This window comes from Acipenser ruthenus, chromosome 5 (assembly GCF_902713425.1).
Source record: "Acipenser ruthenus chromosome 5, fAciRut3.2 maternal haplotype, whole genome shotgun sequence".
NCBI lineage: Eukaryota > Metazoa > Chordata > Actinopteri > Acipenseriformes > Acipenseridae > Acipenser > Acipenser ruthenus.
This window is the reverse complement of record NC_081193.1, coordinates 62,650,636-62,674,395: the sequence shown is the minus strand read 5'-3', so window position 1 is coordinate 62,674,395 and position 23,760 is coordinate 62,650,636. Positions and strand designations below refer to the sequence as shown.

Below are 23,760 nucleotides of genomic sequence, written 5' to 3'. Positions count from 1 at the left end.
TTCAGTGTGAGGGGAGTAAAGATGGCTTCGGCACGAATCTATTCTCTTCAAAACGAAGAGGAAAATACCACTAGAGTTGAATTTAATAGACAAATACAGAAATATCTGAGTAGAGCTGGCAGCGATGAAAACTTCAGGTCTGTTTTGCCGATGTCCCGTTATAGTACTCTTATAGAGGAAGTTGAACACACAGCAGCTGTTTCGCGTAAGTCAAGCAAGCAGTACAGATGCAGCAAGCGATTCAGCATTGAAGTACTTCGCTCATGACATGGAGGTCTTTGGTATAATTCATGAAGAGCATCGATCGATCGGCCATGGGGGTCGAAACAGACTTGAAAAATGTTTAAGTGACAAGTACCTCAATATATCGAGAAAGGTGATTATGCTCTATCTGTCCATTTGTATACCTTGTCAGACGAAGAAAAAGAGTCAAAAGAAAGGTCTTACTATTCTACCAATGGTGTACACAGAATATAATTCAAGAGGGCAGGTTGATTTAATTGACATGCAGTCACAGCCCGATAAGGATTCATAATGGTTTATCAGGCCCATTTAACTAAATTCGTTTTCATCTGTCCATTGAGAAGTAAGCGAGCAGAGGAATATCTCATGGACATATTTTGTATAATCGGAGCGCCTTCAGTTCTGCAGTCTGATAACGGCAGGGAATTCTGCAATCATGTTGTTTCCTCCCTGTGCGAGATGTGGCCACAAATGAAAATCGTTCACGGCAAACCTCGCCACAGCCAAACCAAGCGCTCGATAGAGAGGGCGAATCAAGACGTTGAAAACATACTGACAACATGGATGCAAGATAACAATACATTTCAGTGGAGCAATGGGCTCAGGTGAGTCAAAAATCATTGTGTTTTATCCTGATTAGACTATTGCAAGAAAAATGCAAAATAATGTTGCTCTAATGTCCTACTGGTGGGTTTGATGGGCAGCAGTGTGGAGTAGTGGTTAGGGCTCTGGACTCTTGACCGGAGGGTCGTGGGTTCAATCCCCGATGGGGGACACTGCTGCTGTACCCTTGAGCAAGGTACTTTACCTAAATTGCGCCAGTAAAAACCCAACTGTATAAATGGGTAATTGTATGTAAAAAAAAATGTGATATCTTGTAACAATTGTAAGTCGCCTTGGATAAGGGCGTCTGCTAAGAAATAAATAATAATAATAATTTGTATTTTGCAGGTTTGAGTGCTTCTTACAGTAGTATTATTAGGATAGTATTATTATTATTATTATTATTATTATTATTATTATTATTATTATTATTATTATTAATAATAATAATAATAATAATAATAATATCACAGGCATAACAGGCCTACTGTAATTTAGAATTACAGTCTGCAATTCTACGACGCCAGTGTTAAATCGTCTGTAAGTCTAGACCACGTTTTAACACTGTATTTGATTTTTTTTTATTTGTCCTGTAGGTTTGTCATGCTCATGAAGAATCAGGCTTATCATACAGGTATCCGTCAAACACCTTATGAGGCAGTCTTTGGTTGCAAGTCAAGAATTGGCCTGAGCACATAAAGTTTGCCCCCCTGAGATCTACTCTAAACTGCAGACAGAAGAACTAGAAGAAGTCCTGAATGGACAGAATGTTGCGTCTGGCAGTAATGTGGATGGGAAAATGCCTAAAGACAGCACTTAAGAGTGTGATATGGAGGTATGAAACACTGAAAAACACTATTCGTATTTTGCATATTTTGCATCATATTTTAGTCAGTGCATTGTTACCGACATTGTTAGTTTTGTAAAATGTTTCTTCTTTTTTTCTATATGTAAATTTTGTATTTCATTAAAAAAAAAATACAGTATAAAATTGCATCCCTGTTTCAACTTCAAATTATGTAATATGTATCTTGTAGAATGTATTTCAAATTGAATTGCAGGTGGATGTTAACCCTCACTTGGTTGGCGTTTATGGCGAAAAATCTACAGACGATCAGGATTTGGTGGCAGCAGCAGAAGGGGTTGCATTGTACGCTGTATGCAAAAAGCCTTACATGTATGCTATACATGTGTAGAATGTAATCGTGTAGTGCATGCAATCTGTGGAAATGCATCTCGCACCGAAGAAGGCTATGGTACGATGTTTTGTGTGTACTACAAAGAGCAATGCTATTGTACAACGACAAAAGGCTCACGAAGGGATTCAACACCAGGCACATGAGATGACAAAAAGAAGCAACAAAAAGTTCTTTCCTGTAAATGTTGGTACAACCGTCACCATACCTGTGCCTGAGGTGGATCGTGGAAAAGGAGATCCAAGAAATATGATGGCTATTGTTATGGAAGTTGTAGATAGCGACTTCTGTCATATGTGGACAATACACGGTACCCTAAAGCAGCTGTACACTAGAGCCCAGTTTACACCTTGCACTCAAAAGTTTCTGACTTTAGAAAACGTGTCAAATAGAGTGGTTACGTTGAGGGGCGCAGCGACGTTACAGTTCCTTGGCTCTGGGCAAGGGTTTGTGAAATATAATTGTCAAAAAAAAAAAAATGTATCAACAAGCGTTGCAACTGTTTAACCAAAGGTTTACAAGGCAACTCAAAATGCCATAACTGTGCGCCCTGTTGTAACAAATGAAAGGCTAATGGAAAGTAACACAGCAGTGTTCATCCTCTGGATATCTACTGCAGATCTCTATAATAGTGTGTCAGTCGAATAACTTTATTTAATCATTAGACCGACTGGATCATATTGAGTTTTATTTATTTATTTTAATGAAATGCTGAGGCAAATGTCAATTGTCTGAGATCTGATGTAAACTAATGTTAGATATGAAATAACATTGTTGAATGTGTAAACTTATTTAAACTTATTAAACTAAAGTCAAATTGTCATTCATATTTCTAAATAAGAAAAATACAAACTTTATGCTGTTGATTAATGATTAATTAATATTGCAAAATTAGTTTTGGCACTGCATTCTTCCTGAGTTTCAGGTAACTATATTTAACTGTGTGGCTTTTACATGTTTAAACTTAACTGTGATTATTAGTCTCTTGCTGATTTGAATGATCTCTCATTCAAACAATGCAACTCTGCTCAGAAATTACTGCAGTAAGAATAAAATAAAACATTGTTGCATTTTATTCTGGACTCGTTTCTCCACCCCACGCTGACTCTAACCTCTATATCTAACCCATGATGAAAATAAACTGTGCATTGATATTTTGTTTAATTCCGTTGTTATCGCGTTGTCAGAAAGTATTTCAGTTATTTAAATAAACACTGCAACAGGTGGCTTGGTGGTGGTGCGCTTTAGTGCTTAAAGGCAACATAGGTAATTCACTCTCTATTTGTATTATACTGTGTCTGTTAAAAATCTTTCTTCGCCCGGGTGGCTGTGGGCAGTCGACCAGCCAGGGCAGATGCTGAAATGACATACAATTCAAAGCTAATTTGGCATCTGCCCGCTGTAGCTGGGCATTTTGCGAACTACCGGGCATTTCGGCAACTGCCCGATTTTGGCATCGGTCCATAACACACACACACACACACACACACATATATAAACAACGAGCAGCTCTTGAGCCTCTATTTAAAAGATTTAGACAGCAAAAAGTAAACAAACCAGATTATGCATGCTCAAGCACAGTGATCTCTGGGACAAAAACGTGTTGTGCTGCTTTAGAGCGAGTCAGAATCTGAAGGGACAGAAAAAAGGCAAGTATGTCATTCTGAAATGCCTCACTTAAACAGTACCCAACTTCCTGAATGTTGTGTAGTGATTTTTATAAAGATTATATATATATTATATATTTTTTGTTGCGACTTTCTGTTGTGTAGAATGTAATAAACGAGAACCAAAACGGTGAGTTTTTTTCCATTTTCACTTTACAACGCCATTTCCACATTTGTCTGAAGTGTTTAAAGTTAAATTTCAGTTTCCATTTGCTTGTTCAACTGCAAAAAGGCACTTTATGAAAACGTGTCTAAAGCCACTGTTTACTGTGAAGACACGGCAATGGCAAGGAATGAAAAAAAAGAAATAAATAAAATGCGGTGTCAACGTTATGTTCTATTTATTTTGGGAATAAACAAAACAACATTTAACTTGAACTGCTATTTGGCATCCTTTGTTTTGTAGTTAATTCACTGGGGTAAAGCAAGGCCTACACAACATATTCTTTATTCCTGGGATATTTTTGTTTTTAACGTGTTACATATTGTAAGGTCTTGCTGTAAAAGGCACACACACACAGGGGCCACAATACTGTGCAGAAAATAGTATGCATTCTTCAACCAAATAGCCAAAGCACAGCGAGCTCGGGAGACATCATCCAACTAGCAATTCTTTTCCCACAGATTGTTCCTGGAAATATGCTGGATAGCCTAGAAATGGAATCTATGGAGTACCAAGTGACTGACTTGATAGATCTTAGACAGGATCTGGTGGCTGATGAATACTGGCTCAAAAATGCACTCTTGTCTACGCCTAGCGGAGACACGTTTTCCAACACTTTCCAAGTTTGCTATGAATATCCTGACTTTGCCACACAGCACTGCAGAAGTAGAACACATTTTTTTTGTTTTGTTTTTCTCAGATGAACCCTGTAAAAACAGCACCGGCTTCAGACCAACCAGTCTGCAAATGTGTCCATCTATGACTAGTGCTGCAACGATTATTCAAATTTTGCCTTCATCGATGAATATTCTTATCGTCGATTCATCAACAACCCCCTCCCTCCTCCCCGCAGACAGAGTGTGCTTAAGCCTTGTTCACACAGCCGAGGTCCGGGTGGTTCTTTACCAAACAGTGAGCAAGCAGAAGCCAGCAGTGAATTGAGCCCCTCCCCCAACACACACACCCCGAAAGATTTTTTAAGAAAGAAAGTAAATGTGTAGAAGCTAATAACAGAAGTGTCTTTATATTCCCAGAGCTAAAAGTATAAAGAATAAAGATAGTGAACACAGAGACAGAAGGATTAGTGTTCGTTTATTTATTTAAGGCAAACGTTTCCCATAAATTACAGATATACAGACTATCATAACTAGGGCTAGACAAATCCGCCCCCCTATAAAAGTATACTAACAAACGTTAATACGCATCAAAACAACCAGCACTACTGGTGTGTCTGTATGAGACAAAATGAATTAAATGTATTCAAATTAGGTTAAGGTTTTTCAATATAATTACAAAACAATAACTGAGTTACAGCGTAAATACGTAAACATTATATATATACAGTAATTAAACCATATTTTATGTTTTGATCAATGTAATGTAAAGCATCCAGAGATGAATAACAAAAACAATAAAAGTATCAACATTACGATTAAATACCAATAAAAAACTATATTTTTGTTTTTACTCTGTTCACTCTGAATAGCGAAACGAAATCGCCACATGACTTGTTTCGAACTACACAGGTAGAGGGCAAGCCTAACCCCAGAACATGATGATATGCTGGTGTTCTTGCACTCAAATACTGTGGACTAGCAAAAATGCAACTTTGTATTGCCACGTGACTGACTTGAAGAGCCCAAATATAATTCATGTCTTTAGTTTCCTCAACAAATAATTATTTAAAAGGGTGTGGCAAAGTGATTTGCAGTGTGCAGGTGCAGGAGTGATGCAGTGATCAATGAAAAGACAGACAACGATAATCCAAAGTGCAACAATGTTTATTTTTATATCCTGGTCTGGTGACCACAAATAATAATCCTAGGCAATACACAGCAATGTGCATTGCACTGTTCTAAAGTTACTTTATCATCCACAAATACACACACAAAGTCCCTAGTGAGTGGTTTCAGTGCAAGTGTTCACGTATTGAAATACAATTCAATACGTGAACAAAGGTGCAGTGTTGTCCAGGTTCGTGCTGGCCTTAAGCGACAGCTCCTGGATCATGTTTAGCAATCTAATAAATCATAAACAAGCACAGTATTAGACACGACAAAAACAAACAAACGCTCACGATATATTTTTACACGGTTCTCCTTCCGGGTTAGCGTTAACCATAAAAAAGGAAAAGATCACCTTGCTGCGTCCCCCTTATATACCGTCAATCACGCACCCTTGGTTAACGACTGCAACCGCTCCTCCAATCTGCACCAAACTGTACACGATGATTTAGTGTACCGTAGCTCTGCCCCCTTTCTAGATGGCCGACTTCCACCTAACCCTGGGAATGAATTGTCTGGCCATCCAATCTAGGGCACTCTGTTCCCTTTACACAGCACCCTCACAAGTTGGGAGAGAGATTTATCACCAAGAAGCATTCTGTCTCTGTGTGGCAGGGCGGAAGCCCTACACATGGGAAATATGTAGTTTTATTGTATATTTTTGCATTATTTGTTGTAAATTGATTTAATTAACTGTTTAATTGATGTTGCGCTCCGCCGTGGACGATTACCTGTCTGTGTGGAGCAGCAGCTGAAAGCAATGAGCTGTTCCAGCAGGCAGGTGGGCGTGTCTCGGCAGAGCGTTGGTATAAAAACATAGAGATCACTGTGATCGGGGCTGCTGCAAGGCCTGCCGTTTTCACGGCACCTTTGATTTATAGTTTGTTGTATTGTGTTTTATTTTGAGTGTTTGTACAGTCATGTATCGTCCTCTGTGCGCTACCATCGCTGGTAGCGTCACATGACATTATTGTTTACTTTTTGTTTATGTTTATTGATTAAATCCCGTGCGCCTGTGTCGACGTATCAACGTCAATCTCTAACTCAGTCTCGTCTGTGTTCTCCTCGGCTACCTGAGGCAAGTATACCAGGACTCTATCACACTCTGTCACAAAGGGCTATTAAGATTTGAAAACAAAACAGTTATTTGTTTAAAGTACATCCCACAATGTAATACTGTAGAAAAGTTAGACAATTTTTGTTTTGTTTCACAAGTAATTTTTTTTTCATGTCATTCCATTGTTAGAAAAAAAAAATCATGAAGCAGTAATTAACATACATAGTTGCTTTTTTGTTTTATGAAGTGGTCAACTTAAAAATAAATAGTTTCTGCTTGTAAAGTTATAAAGTTCATTTGTGGTATGTATTAATAGTCTCAATGCATTATTTAGCTGCAATCATTTGACCTTGGCAGTTTTTTTCAAAAGGATAATACGCAGAGTATTCTTTATTTAATAAATTATTTTAGATACTTTATTATTATTATTTGTTTATTTAGCAGACGCCTTTATCCAAGGCGACTTACAGAGACTAGGGTGTGTGAACTATGCATCAGCTGCAGAGTCACTTACAACTACATCTCACCCGAAAGACGGAGCACAAGGAGGTTAAGTGACTTGCTCAGGGTCACACAGTGAGTCAGTGGCTGAGGTGGGATTTGAACCGGGAACCTCCTGGTTACAAGCCCTTTTTTTAACCACTGGACCACACAGCCTCTTACATACTTTAGAAATTGTAGAGTATTTTTTGTTGCTGAAATAGCAAAGCAAGTGCAAGTGCATCTTCTTGAGACATACTGGACTGGGTACATACAAATCGGTTAAAATGGTTCAACGTGCTAGCTACTGAGTGGTGTGTTGGTATTTATCCTAATAATCGATTAATCAAAGCAACCATCGATAAATTAATCGATTACACTAATAATCGTTTCATGCAGCACTGTCTATGACCATAAGAAGTAAATAAAACCTAAAGAAATCTAAGTACATAGAAATAGACTATCTTAGAATGTATTTAAAACAGTAAAAAAATTGCAAGGCTCGCAACCCTGGTTCACATCTGGTGTCACAACAATTCACACTACTGAGAAGCATAAAAAATGTTATTCACCCACATACAAAACCCACTGTGCTTCTAGATCAATACAGCAGCTTGACAAAGTCTTCAGTTCACTCTCAATCAATTTAAGTATGCATCTCCACCTGTTTGATCAGAAAAGAATCAGTGAAAATGCTGTGACAATAAAGAGTACCTAAATCCCTGAAGTAAATCTGATTCACATTTTATTACCTGGGTTGCTGCCTAGAATGAGTTGGTTAAGATTATGATCACAGAAAATGTTGCAAAACTTGGAACCAGTGCTGTTCATTTTCTATATTCTTTCATAGTTTTGCCTTCTGCTCACTCTACTTTATCATAAATTTAATTTTATTTGCATTCCATGAAGATATTTTAAGCTGCAGTCACACAGGTTTCCTCCCTCCTTGAAGCATATTTGCCACTCTATGAACTGAACAGCCATGCTCTGCAACTTCAGTACCTGAAGGAGCTTACAATCCATGTTTGATGTCTTTAATTTTTATAGAGCAGGAGCTTAAGGAGCTGAAAATGCCAACAAGAAAAGAGATACCTGACTTTAGCACAGCATAACCCCATGGCATCAGAAGTGGTAGCAACCTCAATCTAAAACAAGTTAACAGACACTGCTTCACCCCCTTGAGATCAATCCATTCCCTGACATTGCCCTGAGCGCATAGAGACTTCTAAAACCAGCAGTGATTAATAAAATACCATAGCTACTAATCACACGATATAATATGCATCAATAACAAATTAGTAACCCTCTCTCTCCCAATACATTTATTTAAAAAACGTTTCTGTCTTGTGAATTTATTGCAAAAGGAAAAGCAAATACAGTGTAGGTTTCAATTGCAAACGCTACTGGTGTGCAGCAGCAGTGAGTAAGTAATTGGTTTAGTCTTCCTGACATATCCTTGATATGAGTGGTCTAAAGAAAAAAAATAGATGAATTCTGCCCATTAAAGACTGGATACCAACTTCCACAGGTACTAAAAGACCAGTTATCCTTCATTTTAATGCATACTAGCTAACAGGTCTACAGAAATACTAAAGGGGGTATTCAATCAAAAAATACAGCATCCCTGTTACTTCCCTGTTCTATTGCACTGTTCAATAAAACTTTCCAGAGGCTGTATGCTTTAAATTAAGAGCGTAAAAGAATGATATCACAAGTGTTTGACACTTTTGCTAGAAGTTGTTCTCTCACTGTATGACAGGAAGCTTTAAATACCCCTTAGCCATCTTTTGTACTTCATAAAAGCAATATTTATGACAGGTTAAAAATAATATTATCAACCCAGTTTGAAACTGAATTCCATCCTGAACTTACAAACAGCTGCTTAACTAAGCTGTTGGAGGCCCTCTCTTCAGGATTCTCAGCCCAAATACTGTAGCTGTAAGAAGTCTATAAGATTATTTGCAGATTGCCAAATGTCACACATACAGGTGGCTGACCATTATCAGTGACTTTGCCTGTCACCAGTTAAACTGGGGTGACGTGTAGTCTATCAAATGGCAAAAAACAAACAAACAAAAAAAATGCATTAGTGAAAACTTCAGGCTAGATAAATATTAGTATGGCAGTACTAAAAGGTCATATCTGAAGAACCCAAAATGCCATAGTTTTAGAACTTCTAACTTCTTATGTGTTACAGGAATGAGAAAGGAACAGCTACACTGTGCGGGAAACAGTATGACAGTGCAGGTACCACAGTGTTGCCTGCATTTGCAGCTAAAGCCCATGGATAGGAATTGCTCTTTACTTTTTTGTCAAGCCCATCTGATGTTATGCCAGCCCCTTCCCCTGGGGCTTAGATATTTGAAAATGTAACGCGAGTATAGTCAGTTGAGTTAACGGCTGGTAAAGCATTAGTGAATAGTTTTTAAAAAATGGAACTAAAAAGCAAAACAAGATTCTGCAGCTACAAGAAAGAATGGGAGACAACATACATCTGGGTGCAGTCGGTGCCAGGGGATGAACAGAAAGCTGAGTGCAATTTTACAATTTTCCTCTATTTGTAAAACAAATATGCATTAAAATGTTGTCAGCTTTTTTTTAAAAAAAATATCAGGTGTACAGTGTTTAAAGTGGTTTGTGAAAAGTGCTGGTATGCACTGTAAATAATGTGCTGGGAAGGAGTTGTTTGATTATTTTACCACATTCAGCCACAGCTACACTGATAGAGAGAGTGTAAATAGTACTGAATAGTGTTTTCAGTTTTTGAGGAACATTACTTTTTCTGTTGATGTGTATAAGTTTAATTTATATCCAAGCTGAAATGTGTTGCCAGACTTTTTTCTCACCATGGCGTTTATCACAACATGGAAACTCGTGCTATATAATAATTGTAGAGACACTCAAGCCAAATTTATTTTTGTGTGAAACTAAAGGGTAAGCCTAGGTATTTTGCAGCAATATAAAAAAAAAAAAGGTTCCTTTCCTGAGTCCTAGATTTTTTTTTTCTTTTGTCGGCATGTCATACCCTCCGTTTTATTTTACCGGTATGCACAGACCACCTCACTTTAACCACGGCAGGTGTAGTGTATGTAGTTAAATTATGTAGTTCAATTGCAAGTGTAGTAGGAAGGAAAGGGTTAAGTTATTTCAGTTATGTAACATTGATAATACTGCGCAAGTGCACAACAGTTCCTTGCTGTAATGGGTTTCCATCAGTAGCATTTAGGAAAACAACTGTAGCGGTGCTTCGGTCTCCTGTGTCTATTTTGTTGTATAACGAAAATACAACATCAGGATTTTAGAAAAGTTTTATTAGTTTAGCCCAGTGTCCGCAAAGTCACGCAAAACTGGTCATGATGCCCTGAAATTGGACCCTTATCAGTTGGTCACCCTGCACAAAAGGCAGGAAGCAACTAGCAGCTAAAATGAAACCGTTATGCTAAACCATAAGCTGTAAATATATATATATATATATATATATATATATATATATATATATATATATATATATATGGTATCCACCACTTACAGCATCCAGGGTTATTGCGGGCAGCCGTTTATTTTGGGCAAATTGCGTTTGCCATTCCCCATTCCCATTGATTTCAATAACAAACGCACTGCTTACTACTGTAGTAAATTGCTTACTAATCAGCTGTTTTCACCTTGTTACACCTTGCCATTCACATAGATTTCAATACAAAAGGCAGCACTTTACTGTAGTAAAAGCTTGACAGATCGATCAATCAGCTGTTTGCACCCCTGTACTGTACCTTGGCTATTTAATCCCTGTACGCAGTGTCTGGTTTACAATTTGAATACACAGCTCTGACTGCAACAGCAAGCAAGCATGGCTGGAAAGAGAAAAGTGATGAGCATCAGCACGAAAATTTAGTGTAAATAAAATGTCTCTGTTAGATGCTGTGCGCTTGCTAAAGCATGCTTGGAACTCTGTCAGTCAGCAAACAATGCAACGTTGCTTCAAAAAAGCTGGGTTTTCTGTGGAGGACAGTGCCGACGAAAATACAACCGAAACTGAAACTCTGACAACACCAGAGGGAATGTTAGAGGAAGAATTCTCAGCTGTGTCACCTTAGCGACCAGGATGCTCTGCCTGAAACAGACACCGATGACGTAAGCATGCATGCTGCACTTGTAACACTGTGGCATGCTGTGGAGCAGCATCCGGATTTCTTTAGAAAATGCTGACAGTTTGCCGTCCAGATGTGTATCACAGAGTTCTTCGCTGGAAACAATTTGCAGTAATGTAGCCTACCTGTACTGTACATTTCTGCACTTGCATTACTTTTTTGCACTTTTTATTACATTCATAGGTTTTAATACATTTTTTTATTTGTGTGATGAGTGTCTTAATAAAGATTTCATGGGACGGAAGCCAGGGCTGTGTAAGGGTTAGGTAGAGGCTTGGCTTCGGATGCATAGAGGTTGAGGTGTGGCTTCGGGGATAAAAGTGCTTAGGAACGTGTAGGGGAGAGATGCTGAAGGGGAGAGAAAAGGACGGGCCTGGACCCACCTGGGGGAGCCTTCTTGAAGGGTTTGAGGCCAGACGTGTTGGTCTACCGGGCCCCTGAAATGAGAGAAATGCTGACTCTCGAGAGCTGTTAATAGGCATTTCCCTGCAGCTGGGTTCTCGAGAGAGCTGTTAATGAGCGTTGCCCCGCAGCTTGTTCTTGAGAGCTGTTAATAGGCGTAGCCCCACAGCTGGTTCTCGAGAGCTGTTAATAGGCGTTGCCCAGCAGCTGGATTTCCCTCAGAGGATGGAACGGTTTTGAAACTTTGAAAGAAAAGAGAAAACAGTCTGAAAACATAGAAGACTGTTAGTTGTGGGACTCGAGCACTAAGGTAAGAGGGCCACATCCCAAGAGGATAGAGAAAGAGCCTTCTCGTCTTGAAGCAAGATATAGCATGTATGAGCTGTGAAAGAATAGTTTGGCCGGTGGTCCCCTCTGACCATTCGAAAAACCTGCATTTTACCAACTCCAGGCCGGGGAAGTGAGTCTCACTATCCCCCTAAGGGGACCAACACAGAGGCACGTGGCATATGAAGAACAGAGGAGGAGGAGGAAAAACCTTACACAAGAGATAGAGACTAGGCTGTGAGGGGTTTAAATAGGGAGTCTAGATTGTTTGATAGGAGGAGGTGGAGCCCTGGTTACCATGCCCCGAATTACACCCAAGGGTTAACATTTTTAACCGCATACACTCTTGTTTGTTTTGTTTACTGTATTGGTGATTGGGGGACATTTTGAAAGTCAGGTTATTGTGTAGGAGTTTATAACATCAATCACTTGCTGAGGGAGAATCACGTTAACACAAAATGCGCCTGTTCTAAGCGGTGGCGTCAGTGCTTGGAAATTCTGGTCTGTGATTGGTTAAAACCTCATCATAGGAGCAAAAATAGATTGAACTATTGCCCCAACATCTTTACATCACCGGGCAATAGTCTCCCTCTGACATGTGATTGGTTCACATCGCTGTCAGTCCCACCCCTTTTCAAAGGAACACCCTCCACCTCCACTCCTAACAACAAGATAAAACAGCTGAATGAAAAAAACTGCTTGATTCTGTGACTTAACAGAAAATGAATTACAAAACATACTGCAAAAGAAAAATAAAACTTGCGGTATGAACTTCAAAAACATTTTCTGTTATTTATTTATTTATTTTAGTTATTTACATATGCTGTATCAGCTATATTTAAACAAAATACTGTGACTAATATTTGCGACCAAAATATTTGGCGAATCACACCCATAAAACCTATTTTGCTCCAGAAATGTTGGCTACCTGTTGCACTGGTAGTAGTATAATACTTCATTATATGTACAGCACTAAGATATTCATGCCAAAAATGTTTACTTTTTTTTTTTACTCATACGCGAAAAACACATACATTTATGGCTTTACAGTACAGTATATAAAGTCATATTTACTATCCAACCTTGCCTCTCTTATTATTTTGACATTGTGTAATCAAAGAAACTACAAAATGATATTGCAAAACTCTACCGGAAGCCATAATAGTAGTACAGTATTTCATGTTAGATTTTAAAATGTCACATTATTTAATTGTCGAAAATGTTTCATTAAGTATACGGAAAACTACAAAGCGGTATGTAATTCAATAAGTTAATGTAACATTATTCAGCATGTTTCAATCGACTTTATGAAGTAAATCAGTTAATTCTATAAGTGGATGCAAAATGTATGGCCATAGCTGTATATCTTATGGCAGAAAGCCAACAAAATATTTCAGGATTACTGAATCACAGCATTAATTATGGCGGTCTGGAGAGGCCAATCCTACTGAGAGAAACTCTGACTACAGTTCAAAGAACAGAACTCTTAGAAAGATAACTTTAAAGCAGGGGACTTTCACTTCACATGGACATGAGCACATTCTGTGCAGCAACTAATACAATACAGTGTTCTCTGTTCTCTCATGCTTTTTTTTTTTATTTATTTCAGAACTAAAGCAATGTTTTTGATTTGCGTCATAGCACTGGAGAATGAAGTTGTGCTTTTATCTAAAGGGGAGTTACTCAACAAGCAACAGTACATGTGTGAGTTTCTCTATCTTTCTCAACCAGTGTGCTTAAATCTATAAGGATACCCATAGGGGCTGTGAGGTCAAAGTTGGGCTTCCCCACTCTTTACTGTATGACACAGTCATTCACTCATGTTTTATGTAATCTGGAAGAATCTGTTTTTGCACATTATTTTGCAGTTTAGCAGCATTGTTATGAGAGATTTTTGTTATGCAAGTATTATATCTACCCAATATGAAGTAAGCTACTGTAAGACTAGCAGATTCATTCCACATGTGCTAGGTAGTTTCTACTGTTTTTCCCCACTTATTTCAGTGGTATTGTACCAGGTACCAACAGCCTCCTACTGCTTCAGAACTCATTTGTTGTTTTATGGTGCTCTAAAATTGGGCAATATGTATCAAAATATGTATTTATTACCCTTTCGAGACTGAAGACCTGTGCTGCAAACCGTCACCGTTTTGTAAAGCAATTTTAACAAATGAAACTCCAGGTAAAGTATACTGCTGTCTGGTTTCTCTTCACTTCACCCCTCACAGGGTTCTCCCAGGCCTTTTCAGCCTGGCGGGCTGTCCAGCGAAGTCACTGTCACCGCCCGGCTGAAAAAACCTGATCCACCCGTCATGCAGATGCTACTGTGCCTTTAACAGTAAGGATTGATTGTGCTTCTAGCGGATGAGATCAGTTGCACGTTACTGGGTGAAAAGATCTTGGAACCACATGACAGCTGTGTTACATCTTGACACAACATTTAACCAATCATAGAGTTGAAGGGGCGGGTTTTGTATGTTAAGCACTTCGAGAGGCTAAAATGTTAAAATGACTGCTAAAAAATAGCCGATTATTTTAAAAGCAAAAATAGTGACAATAAATGCAGGGCTTTCAAAATAAGCTGGCGATCAGCACAATCCACCGCCTAATACTATATTTGGCTGGCTACTTTATTAAAAATATTAAGATTATTTTCAGGTATTATCATTCAGTCCATTTTTTTGTCGTATTATTGTACTGAAAGGTGATATATAGTACATAATAGCTATACATTACTATACAGTTGCTATACAGTTCCATTAAAAAAATGTAGAACAGCGAAAAACAAAAATAGACGTGCATTAACAAAATGCCCCAAAAACTTAACATAAAGAAAACAATTTAAATGAAGCAGTAAGCTCAATAATTACGCTAAAAAGGAACTGCAAAGGTTACCGTTTTTTTTTTTTGTGAACTCCAATAACCCTAATTTATCTTTCCCCAGTCAAATCGTAGAGTGCCAAAATAAGCACGGTCATTTATCATAATAAAAAAAAACAGTAATAAAAAATGTAGAACATAAAGAGCAACCAGATACAGTCAACGAAAGACAACACATTATTCAAATTCTTTATCGTATTACATATTTAAGGCAAGTCAAGTTTATTTTTCAGTTAAAAGTGCTCCCGGCTATAATATACCCTGCCCTCAGTGTGCCTCAGGACATAGTCATAGTACCCTCTCTGTTGACTACTATAGCACTGCTTTTATTTAGAAAGTTCATACAAATGTGCTATACTTAGGGCCCTGTGTTTTACACGACCTGCTTTCTTAGCTGCACTTCATTCCTCCCACCGCAAGGTGGTCATGTAGTCCGCTTAATTAAACCACTTATTGATTAATAATCTCCTGATTCCTTTAATCATCTCAATTAGTCATTCTATTAACGCTCATTGGCACGTTGATTAGGCCGCAGCAGCAGCTACAGTCATTTATTTAGTCATGCATCCCTTTATTACTAATACGTCTTATTCAATATTATTTCTTAGAATGTGTAAATAAATAATTTGGGCATTACCAGTCAAATGTACTGAATTAGGCAGTAAACCTCGAAGAATGTAATTGTATGCCTTGATCATGTAACTGGCGTTATCAGAGACAAATCCAGTCACATTATTAAAATTAACTTCAAATGCATTTCACCCTGTGCCACCAATGAGTAATTCAGAGTGCAGATTAACTGTATCGGCTAATATTACTTTCAGTTCGAAGGTATTTGATAGTCCTTGGAGAACAAGCAACATGTGCAAAACATACTGATCTTTTGCATTTGTAGACTCGTCAGTAACTACAGATACACTGTCAGACACCTTTTACTAGTTATACAATTTTCATCTTGTACAACTCAGCAATTTTGGGTAGATATTCCCTTCTCAGTTGACCTGCTGTAGGAATTGCTCCTGCATTTGTTACGTTTGTTCAGAAATGCACGTAGTTTGGGATTATAATTTTTTTCCAGGGGAATATTAGCAAATGCCTCTGTCAAATCGAAAATAAATGCCTCTGTCAAATCGAAAATAACACCTAGTCGTTCTCCTTACGTTTTTTAATGGAGGACGCAGTCTCATAGCTGTCAATCTCAGCCTTTCGTTTTCTGTGTTTTTCTGATGATGAATGTCGCTCTATTGTTGACTTTTGAGTGTGGTCCAAAGATAAATTGCAAGTTGTGAAAAATAAATGATACCCATCGGTGTGCAGAACACCAGGTGGATATTGTTGCGTGCGTTCGCTCAATGAAATGCTTTTTGATTGCAATGTCTTTGACTCCATGTTTAGGTCTCTCGATTTTTCTTTTAACGCATCAATTTATTCAATTACTGTTTATACTCATCATAATTGGCTTTTATTTTTCTAATTAGTCAAAGCATAATGTGTTGATTTCTTAATTGTGAATTCGATTACTATAACTGGAGTGGCTGCAGGGACATCTAGGGGATAGCAATTGAATTACAATTGAAAAAAACAGGTCACGCAAAATGCAGGACCCTAGCTATACTGCTTCTGATTCCAGTGCCCTTCTATTTAAATTAATTAAGCAAGCACTATTGATTCATGTACTGAGGCATAACATACAGACAAAATCTGATGAGAAAATAAGATGAAAAGCCAAAGAGAAATTCAGATCAACATCTACAAAGCCATACCAAATGTATTTTTCAATATCTTTTTTACCAACTCCACCTATTTAAAAGCAGTCCAAAAGTGCTCCCTCGATATATATCACAATTCATGTTTATGCAACGTTGACAGAATGTAAATGTACTGTACTTAACTAATTCACTGTTTTCAATATTTAAGTTTTTTTATGAATAATTCAGGAGAGAAAAAAAAGGCACCACTTTTGGTTGGAGCTTCAAGGCAAGGTTGAGACCCCTTGGCTACAGACGAATACAGTGCACTGCATCCTCAACTTCAGAACTTGAATAGTCTTGCAAAGCTGTATAGTACTGTATGTGGCTTATTTGTCAGGTATTGAAACAGATCCAGAATCTAGAGGTGTTGGCTTCATATTTTTTTGTTTTGCATGAGTCGCCCTCTGAAACAACAAACTATTCAACAGCACTGGGCCCAGAGCAGAGAGCAGAAACATTTCACTTTTGGCAGGGTTTCTGTCCTCTGTGCACACTGGAGCCTGTGAACAGCATGACTAGCTCCCCAGAACAAATATTCACTGCTGTAATCTTGCCAAAGAGTTTAAAGACAAACTCAAGAAGTGGAATGTGAGGCATTTCCTTTTTGTCTAGCTTAGGAAGGTCAGAAGACCATTAGAAGAAAAACTCAAAATTACCATAGTCTCACTGAATTACTGTATTTTCCCTATGTCGGCTTGGCAAGGACAAACCAGCTTTCCGTGCACGTATGTTTTAGTAACATTTAACTAGCTGAGTCTCCTTTTAAACAGTATTAATTTGGTGGCCATCTTTTTGTAATACAGAGCAACAGAGTACTTATTTTAAGTCTCAGTGAATGCAGGCTTATCAGATGAGCAGCACAATAACTGATGCCTGGTACTGGTAGAAAGTAACCTAGAGGGAAGTAACCAGTATTCAAACCTGACAGCTAAAGCTTTCTCTTCTGTTAACCTGAAGCACAATTTTACTGGTTTGACCGTGATGAACTTTGTTGTACTGTATACTTCTAACTAATTTGTTTTACAACTGTAAAAGCTACTGGGACTCAATGACCACACTAACTCACCATGGCTATTATAGATTAACTGTATTACAAAAGCTACAAAAAGCAGTAACAATATTACAGTCTTTAAAATAAACTTCCCTCACAGTCTACCAAGAGAAACACAAGGATAAAAAACATTCTAGGTTTAAATAAATCAAATATAACATAGCACAGTGTAATATGTGAAAGACCATAAAGCAAAATGCACAAGGAGGTATGGTAAGCAGAACAATAACCATAAAAAACACTGTAAATGCACATTATTAATATTGGAAAAGCATTTTAATGTGTTATATTACCATGTAAAATTACAAAGCTAATTTTTATAAGGCTGCAAGGTTGTATTATAAGTTTAAAACGCTTATGTTTATTAAAAATATACATTATTCCTGGGTATGCTGCAATCAGCCTTAGTTTAACTGATGTTCCCAATGATCTAATCAACTTTTGGTACACTGCGATTGGGATTATCAATGGTACTACCATTCGTCCAAGCAAGTGGATCACACTTATCTGTTGGGTGCATTAATTACAGGCAGATCCCCCTTACATAAAGCTCTCTTGTCTGTTTTCACAGCCACCAGCAGCAACAACACATTTCTTTACAGTCAAAAACAAAGCTACTGTTATGCAGGGCTTTGATTACAACTGTGATAACCACTCTAGCACAAACCCAAACAATGTCGTTGTTTGCAAATTGTGGAAGGTCAAGACCAAACATCCAGGGGCTGACATCCACACCCCCAGACTAGAATAACAGGAGCTGTTTGTTTAAGCACTGTATTGCCAGCTGTTTCCTTCATATACATGTATATGTGTATACCTGCAAATTGTTTAAAACATAAAGTTTCCTCTCTGGTATATATAAACATACTACATGAATAGTTTAGAACTGTTATTCTAGATTTGGTTTATTTTCTACCAGCCTTTCCAGTCACTAAACATAGAAGGACAAAATTCAGCACTTTTTTTTGTAGTTTAGGACAAACTCTTTTTACAAATATAATACAGAACATAACAAAGAACATTCAGAGAAAAATATACTTCATGCTAGGGAGTTTACAGTCATTGGTAAATATACCCAAAATGCTAGCAAAACAAAACCGTAAATCTGAAGGTACAGTAATAAGCACCCGTATAGATGCAGTGTATCTATTTAGCTTATAAGCCTGTAAATATGTGTTCATACTGCCTGTCATATCATTACAGTAAATGGCACTTAGTGTCCCACTGTACACATCCTGGTAGAACCATATAAACTAATAAATTAATACATAAATGTATCTCAGTTTTATAATATTACCACAAGTTTGTCTTCTGAAGCATTCACAGCCTGTTGAACACAGCTGTAATTTCACACATTTCTAAGAAAGAGTTAAGTCTGAAATTGCACACTAAATTATTCTTGCTAATGGTACACACACAATCAATGCATTTGCTTGTGAATTTCAAATGTCAACAGTTTTTGCTGAAATATTGACAATTTACTTCCTTCATTTCTTGTGAAACTTATAACAACATGCTGATTCTGTATTCTGTTTAAGATCTATAGATTTATCAAGTAGACAGATTACAATTACTTGGTTGGTATTCGCAATGGATTCTACTAATTGAAAATACCCAAGTTCCTTTCTTTTTTGGAATTGGTTGTGAATACAATTTATAGGCTGCTGAACACACTGAGCCAGTCTTAATAAGGACATAAAAGGAGATAGGTGCTTACCTTCAATCCTCTTTAGTGCCGACAGACACGTTTCCTGACTTGGAAATTCAAATGGATTGTTACAGGTCCGAATGCTGTCGCACTCGCATTTCCCATTTATTATGTTGCACCCCATTATCAGGTTCTCATTGCAAGGCTCAAATCCAAGTAGCTGATCATCATCCCAGTTTTCATCTGCAGGAGAAAGATAATAGTGTTTTTGTAAAACAAAGTTTACCATAGCATAATATGTCACTGCGCGTCCACATGATGGTATATATTTGCCAAAACACCCATAATGGCAGGCAAATGACACAACAGGTTACAGGGGTAAACAAATCACAACTATGTGTGGTAGTCCACTGGGCTACCAAAAGGTAAACTATGGTAGCCCACCACAAATTTTGGTAGCCCGCATTTTGTATTAAATAAACATTTCCATTTAACGCACCATTAAAAAAATGTAGACAGATAAAATTGTAAGGTGGTAAAAGGTTCAGAAAAGAAATAGACAAACACTCAGTACATAAGATAGTTTATGTAATTGTTTTTTTTTAATGTTTCAACATTCAACACTCAAATATTTGTCATGTGAAACTTTTTGCCCTATGGCTAGAAGAAAGTACACATTATTATTTTTTATTTCTTAGCCGACGCCCTTATCCAGGTCGATTTACAATTGTTACAAGATATCACATTATTTTTACACACAATTACCCATTTATACAGTTGGGTTTTTTACTGGAGCAATCTAGGTAAAGTACCTTGCTCAAGGGTACAGCAGCAGTGTCCCCCACCTGGGATTGAACCCACGACCCTCCAGTCAAGTGTCCAGAGCCCTAACCACTACTCCACACTACTCCACAATAAATAAAATAAAGTGCACCTTAAAATTATAAATCAAGTGAAAACAAAATGTTAAGCCTTGATAAGCCTCTTAAAAAGGATTAGAGCATTACTAAATGCTATTCAGTTTTTACATTTAGTTTTTACAGTTTTTACAAGTACAAAATAAAATCATCCAAAATTTCTGTAAAACAAACAAGACAATCTCCAGCATTTTATTTTTTTTGTAGATATTGTAACGACCTCGAGAGGTGGCGGGAATCTCGGAGGACCCCCGTGATGGACAGGTGGCGAGGACGCTGATTGGGTGGAGGGGAAAGGTTGCCAAGAGGTCTCCTCCAACCGGATCTGAGAAGCGAGAGGGGACGGGCCAACATATAACAGAAGCGGGAATGACGTGAGGAGGGGGAGAGAGAGACGACAGCCGAACTGATAGGAGTGAGGAGATAATAAGAGAACGAGAGAACCACCCACCATTACTACTGTCAGCCATGAGACGGGCCCCAACTACAGCTGGTACACACAAAATGGCCGACGCATCATAGGGACCTCATGGAGCAAAACAAAAAATGGCGACCTCAGCAACTACAGCTCCCATAGCAGTGAGCACAATTACAGGGACTCGGGCCTTACCAGCGAACAGCGGAGGGAGGTAAGGGCAGCCATTCGGGCTCAGTGGGCAGAGGCCCGGTCAGAATTAAACGTTATTATGTCCGCTCTGGCAGTAAAGGAAGCCAAGTTGGAGCTGGCCATGGGAGTAATGGATGGGAGGCTGGGGTGGCGAGTCGGGGTCGAGGTAAGACTGGACACGGCAGGAAGACAAGCCAGGAGGGGTGAAGATGGCCTAGGTAGAGTGATGTGGAGGCATATGCAGGCGAAGCCAACCTAAGGGACGTCCACAACTGAGGTGGACCTGGCCAGCCTGGGAAGGCTGCCAGCCACGGAAACAACTACGGGCCATTCCATGCTCAGCCCAGAAGCCAAGGCCCATGCCGTCCTATGGAGTGCCAATGCCGGCGCAGCCTCTAATGAGCCCATTAAGAGGGAGGTGGTGCAGTCACAGGCCTCGAACTGGGACATACAGCCCCATACCCACAGCCTGGAAGTTCCCATAGGCCTCCCCGTGTGAAAGTGGGGAAATTCGATGGCTCGGGTAGTTAGGAGGCGTTCTACTGCGTGTTTGAGAGGCTAGCGGAGAGGCTATTGGGTGGACGGTACAGGAGAAGGAAGCCCAGCTCATTGCAGCACTGGGGGGCGAGGCCTGCAACTGTGTGCTCGCCCTACCCCCGCATGAAAGGACCAATGCAGTGGCACTGGCTGCCGTACTGGATCAACAGTATGGGCTGACCCCCTACCAAGCGGCGCAATCGACCAAGCTGAGAGAGAGATGCAGGAAGCCTGGAGAGTCCCTGGGGGCACTGGGGAACAACATCAAAGCCCTGTGCAAACGAGCGACTAGCCACTTTCCTGCCGAGACCAAGCCACAATGGAGGCATTCATAGGGGCCGTGACCCCTGCCGCTCTGAGGGAACACCTGTTACTCAAGGAGCCCAGGTCACTTAAAAAGGCCATCGCTGAGGGCCGCCGCCTGGAGCAGATCCTGGAGACTACCCTTGTTGTCCCTTGGGACCGTGTAGCAATAGTGAGCACTGACCTGGGAGCAGCCCCCAGCCCCCAGCCCCGTCAGGCGTTATCAAGCGCGGCCGTACACCACCTACCACCCACGTGTGTGTGCTGGCATTGCAACCAGCCCAGACACCTGCAGGCGTGGTGCCCACAACTAGTGAGCCCTGCTGAAGGCACTGGTCCAAAAGAGTCCAGTTCGTCTTAGAGAGGGGAACATCGGCCCGCCACCCCCCTCCACTCTCACCTGAACCTGCCATGGTATCCATTGGAACCGGCCACTCCATGTATGTGCCCTGCACAATCGGCGGGATGGAATGTTTGGCCCCACTGTTACTCTTTTGCGGCTGGGGGTGCTGCCACAGCGGGGCAGCCAGCAAGGAAACCTGGGAACCCACCCATGCCAGCCTGAGGACCGTATCTAGACAGGTCGCCCCCATGAAAGGACGACAGACCCTCTCCATGCACCTGAGGCTAGCGGACAAAGGGGAACAGTGCATTCTAGGAGCTGACGTCCTGTCTGCCATGGGAGTCATCCTCGACCTGGAAGAGGGCGTGCTGAGGACTGAGCAGGGGGCCTGCACACTCCAGCTGCAACTAGAGCGGAGCCATGGGGAAGTAGAAGAGACAGCATACCCGCCTGCCAGCAACCATGCAAGCCAGCAAGCCTGCCCGCTAACCAGCCCAGCCGCCTGCCAACCAGCAAACCAGCCTGCCAGCCCGCAAGCTTGCACGCCAGTCGGCCCTGCCGCCTGCCAGCCAGCAAACCAGTCTGCCAGCTACCATGCCAGCCCACAAGCCTGCCCGCCAGTCAGCCCTGTCGCCTGTCAGCCAGCACACCAGCCTGCCTGCTACCATGCCAGCCAGTAAGCCTGCCCGCTAACCAGCTCAGCCTCCTGCCCACCAGCATACCAGCCTGCCAGCTATTGAGCCAGCCAGCAAGCCAGTTTCAGTTCAGGGGTACCAGTTTCAGTTCACACACCGGGCTGGGAGGCAGCACGGAAATGCGGACACTATCCCGCAGCCCCTGTGAGGAGGAACAGTGTTGGCACTTCACCCGACTCAAAGAGAGAGAGGCCATCAAGGCGACCCCGGAGCGATCCAATGTTGTCATTGCGGTCTAAGGGCCGCTGCAGGAAGTACCAGCCGACAAACTGCGACAGCTGCAGGCAGCTAACCCGGAACTGGACACTGTCATGGCCAGACTAATTGAGGGCCGGCGGCCGACATGTGAGGAGGTGGCACCCCTTTCCAAGGAGGTAAAGGGCCTTGTAGGACAGTGTCAACTGTGGCCCGCTGGCAGGTGGTGGTTCCTGCCGTCCTGAGGGAGCGGGTGTTGCAGGCCGTGCACAGGACACCGGCAGTTGGACACTTCGGGGTGACCAAGACCTTGCAGAGGCTGAGGGCTTTCTGCTATTGGGGCCACTGCCGGAGGGACGTAGAGACGTACCTCCGGAGGTGCAATGCCTGCATTGCCCGGAAGGGCCTGCCCAGACAGTCACGCGCCCCCCTCCAGCGCTATCAAGTGGGTGCGCCACTGGAGTGGGTGGCTATCGACATGTTGGGCCCCTTTCCCAAGTCCACAGCAGGAAACAAGTTTCTCCTGGTCACCATGGACTATTTTGCCAAGTGGCCCAAGGCCTATGCCTTGCCGGACCAGTGTGCAACCACCGTCGCTAGTGCCTTGCTGGAGGGCATGTTCTGCCAATTCGGGATGCCTGAAGAGCTGTATAGCGACCAAGGCAGCAACTTCGAGTTGCAGGTGTTCGGGGAGCTATGCAAGAGACTGGGGATCTACAAGACCCGCACCACCCCTCTTCACCCGGACGCTCGTGCTGTGAAC

The 23,760-nt window shown here is 40.6% G+C and overlaps 1 protein-coding gene across 2 annotated transcripts in view; it reads right to left on the bottom strand.

Moving 5' to 3' along the window:
* Positions 1-23,760, bottom strand: part of LOC117403084 (cysteine-rich motor neuron 1 protein-like) — a 287,122-nt gene that overhangs the window by 252,643 nt on the left and 10,719 nt on the right. For both annotated transcript variants that reach the window (XM_034004989.3, XM_059024357.1), the window contains exon 2: positions 19,470-19,643. In XM_034004989.3, coding sequence (XP_033860880.1) covers positions 19,470-19,643 — 174 coding nt within the window. The remainder of the gene's footprint in view (positions 1-19,469; positions 19,644-23,760) is intronic.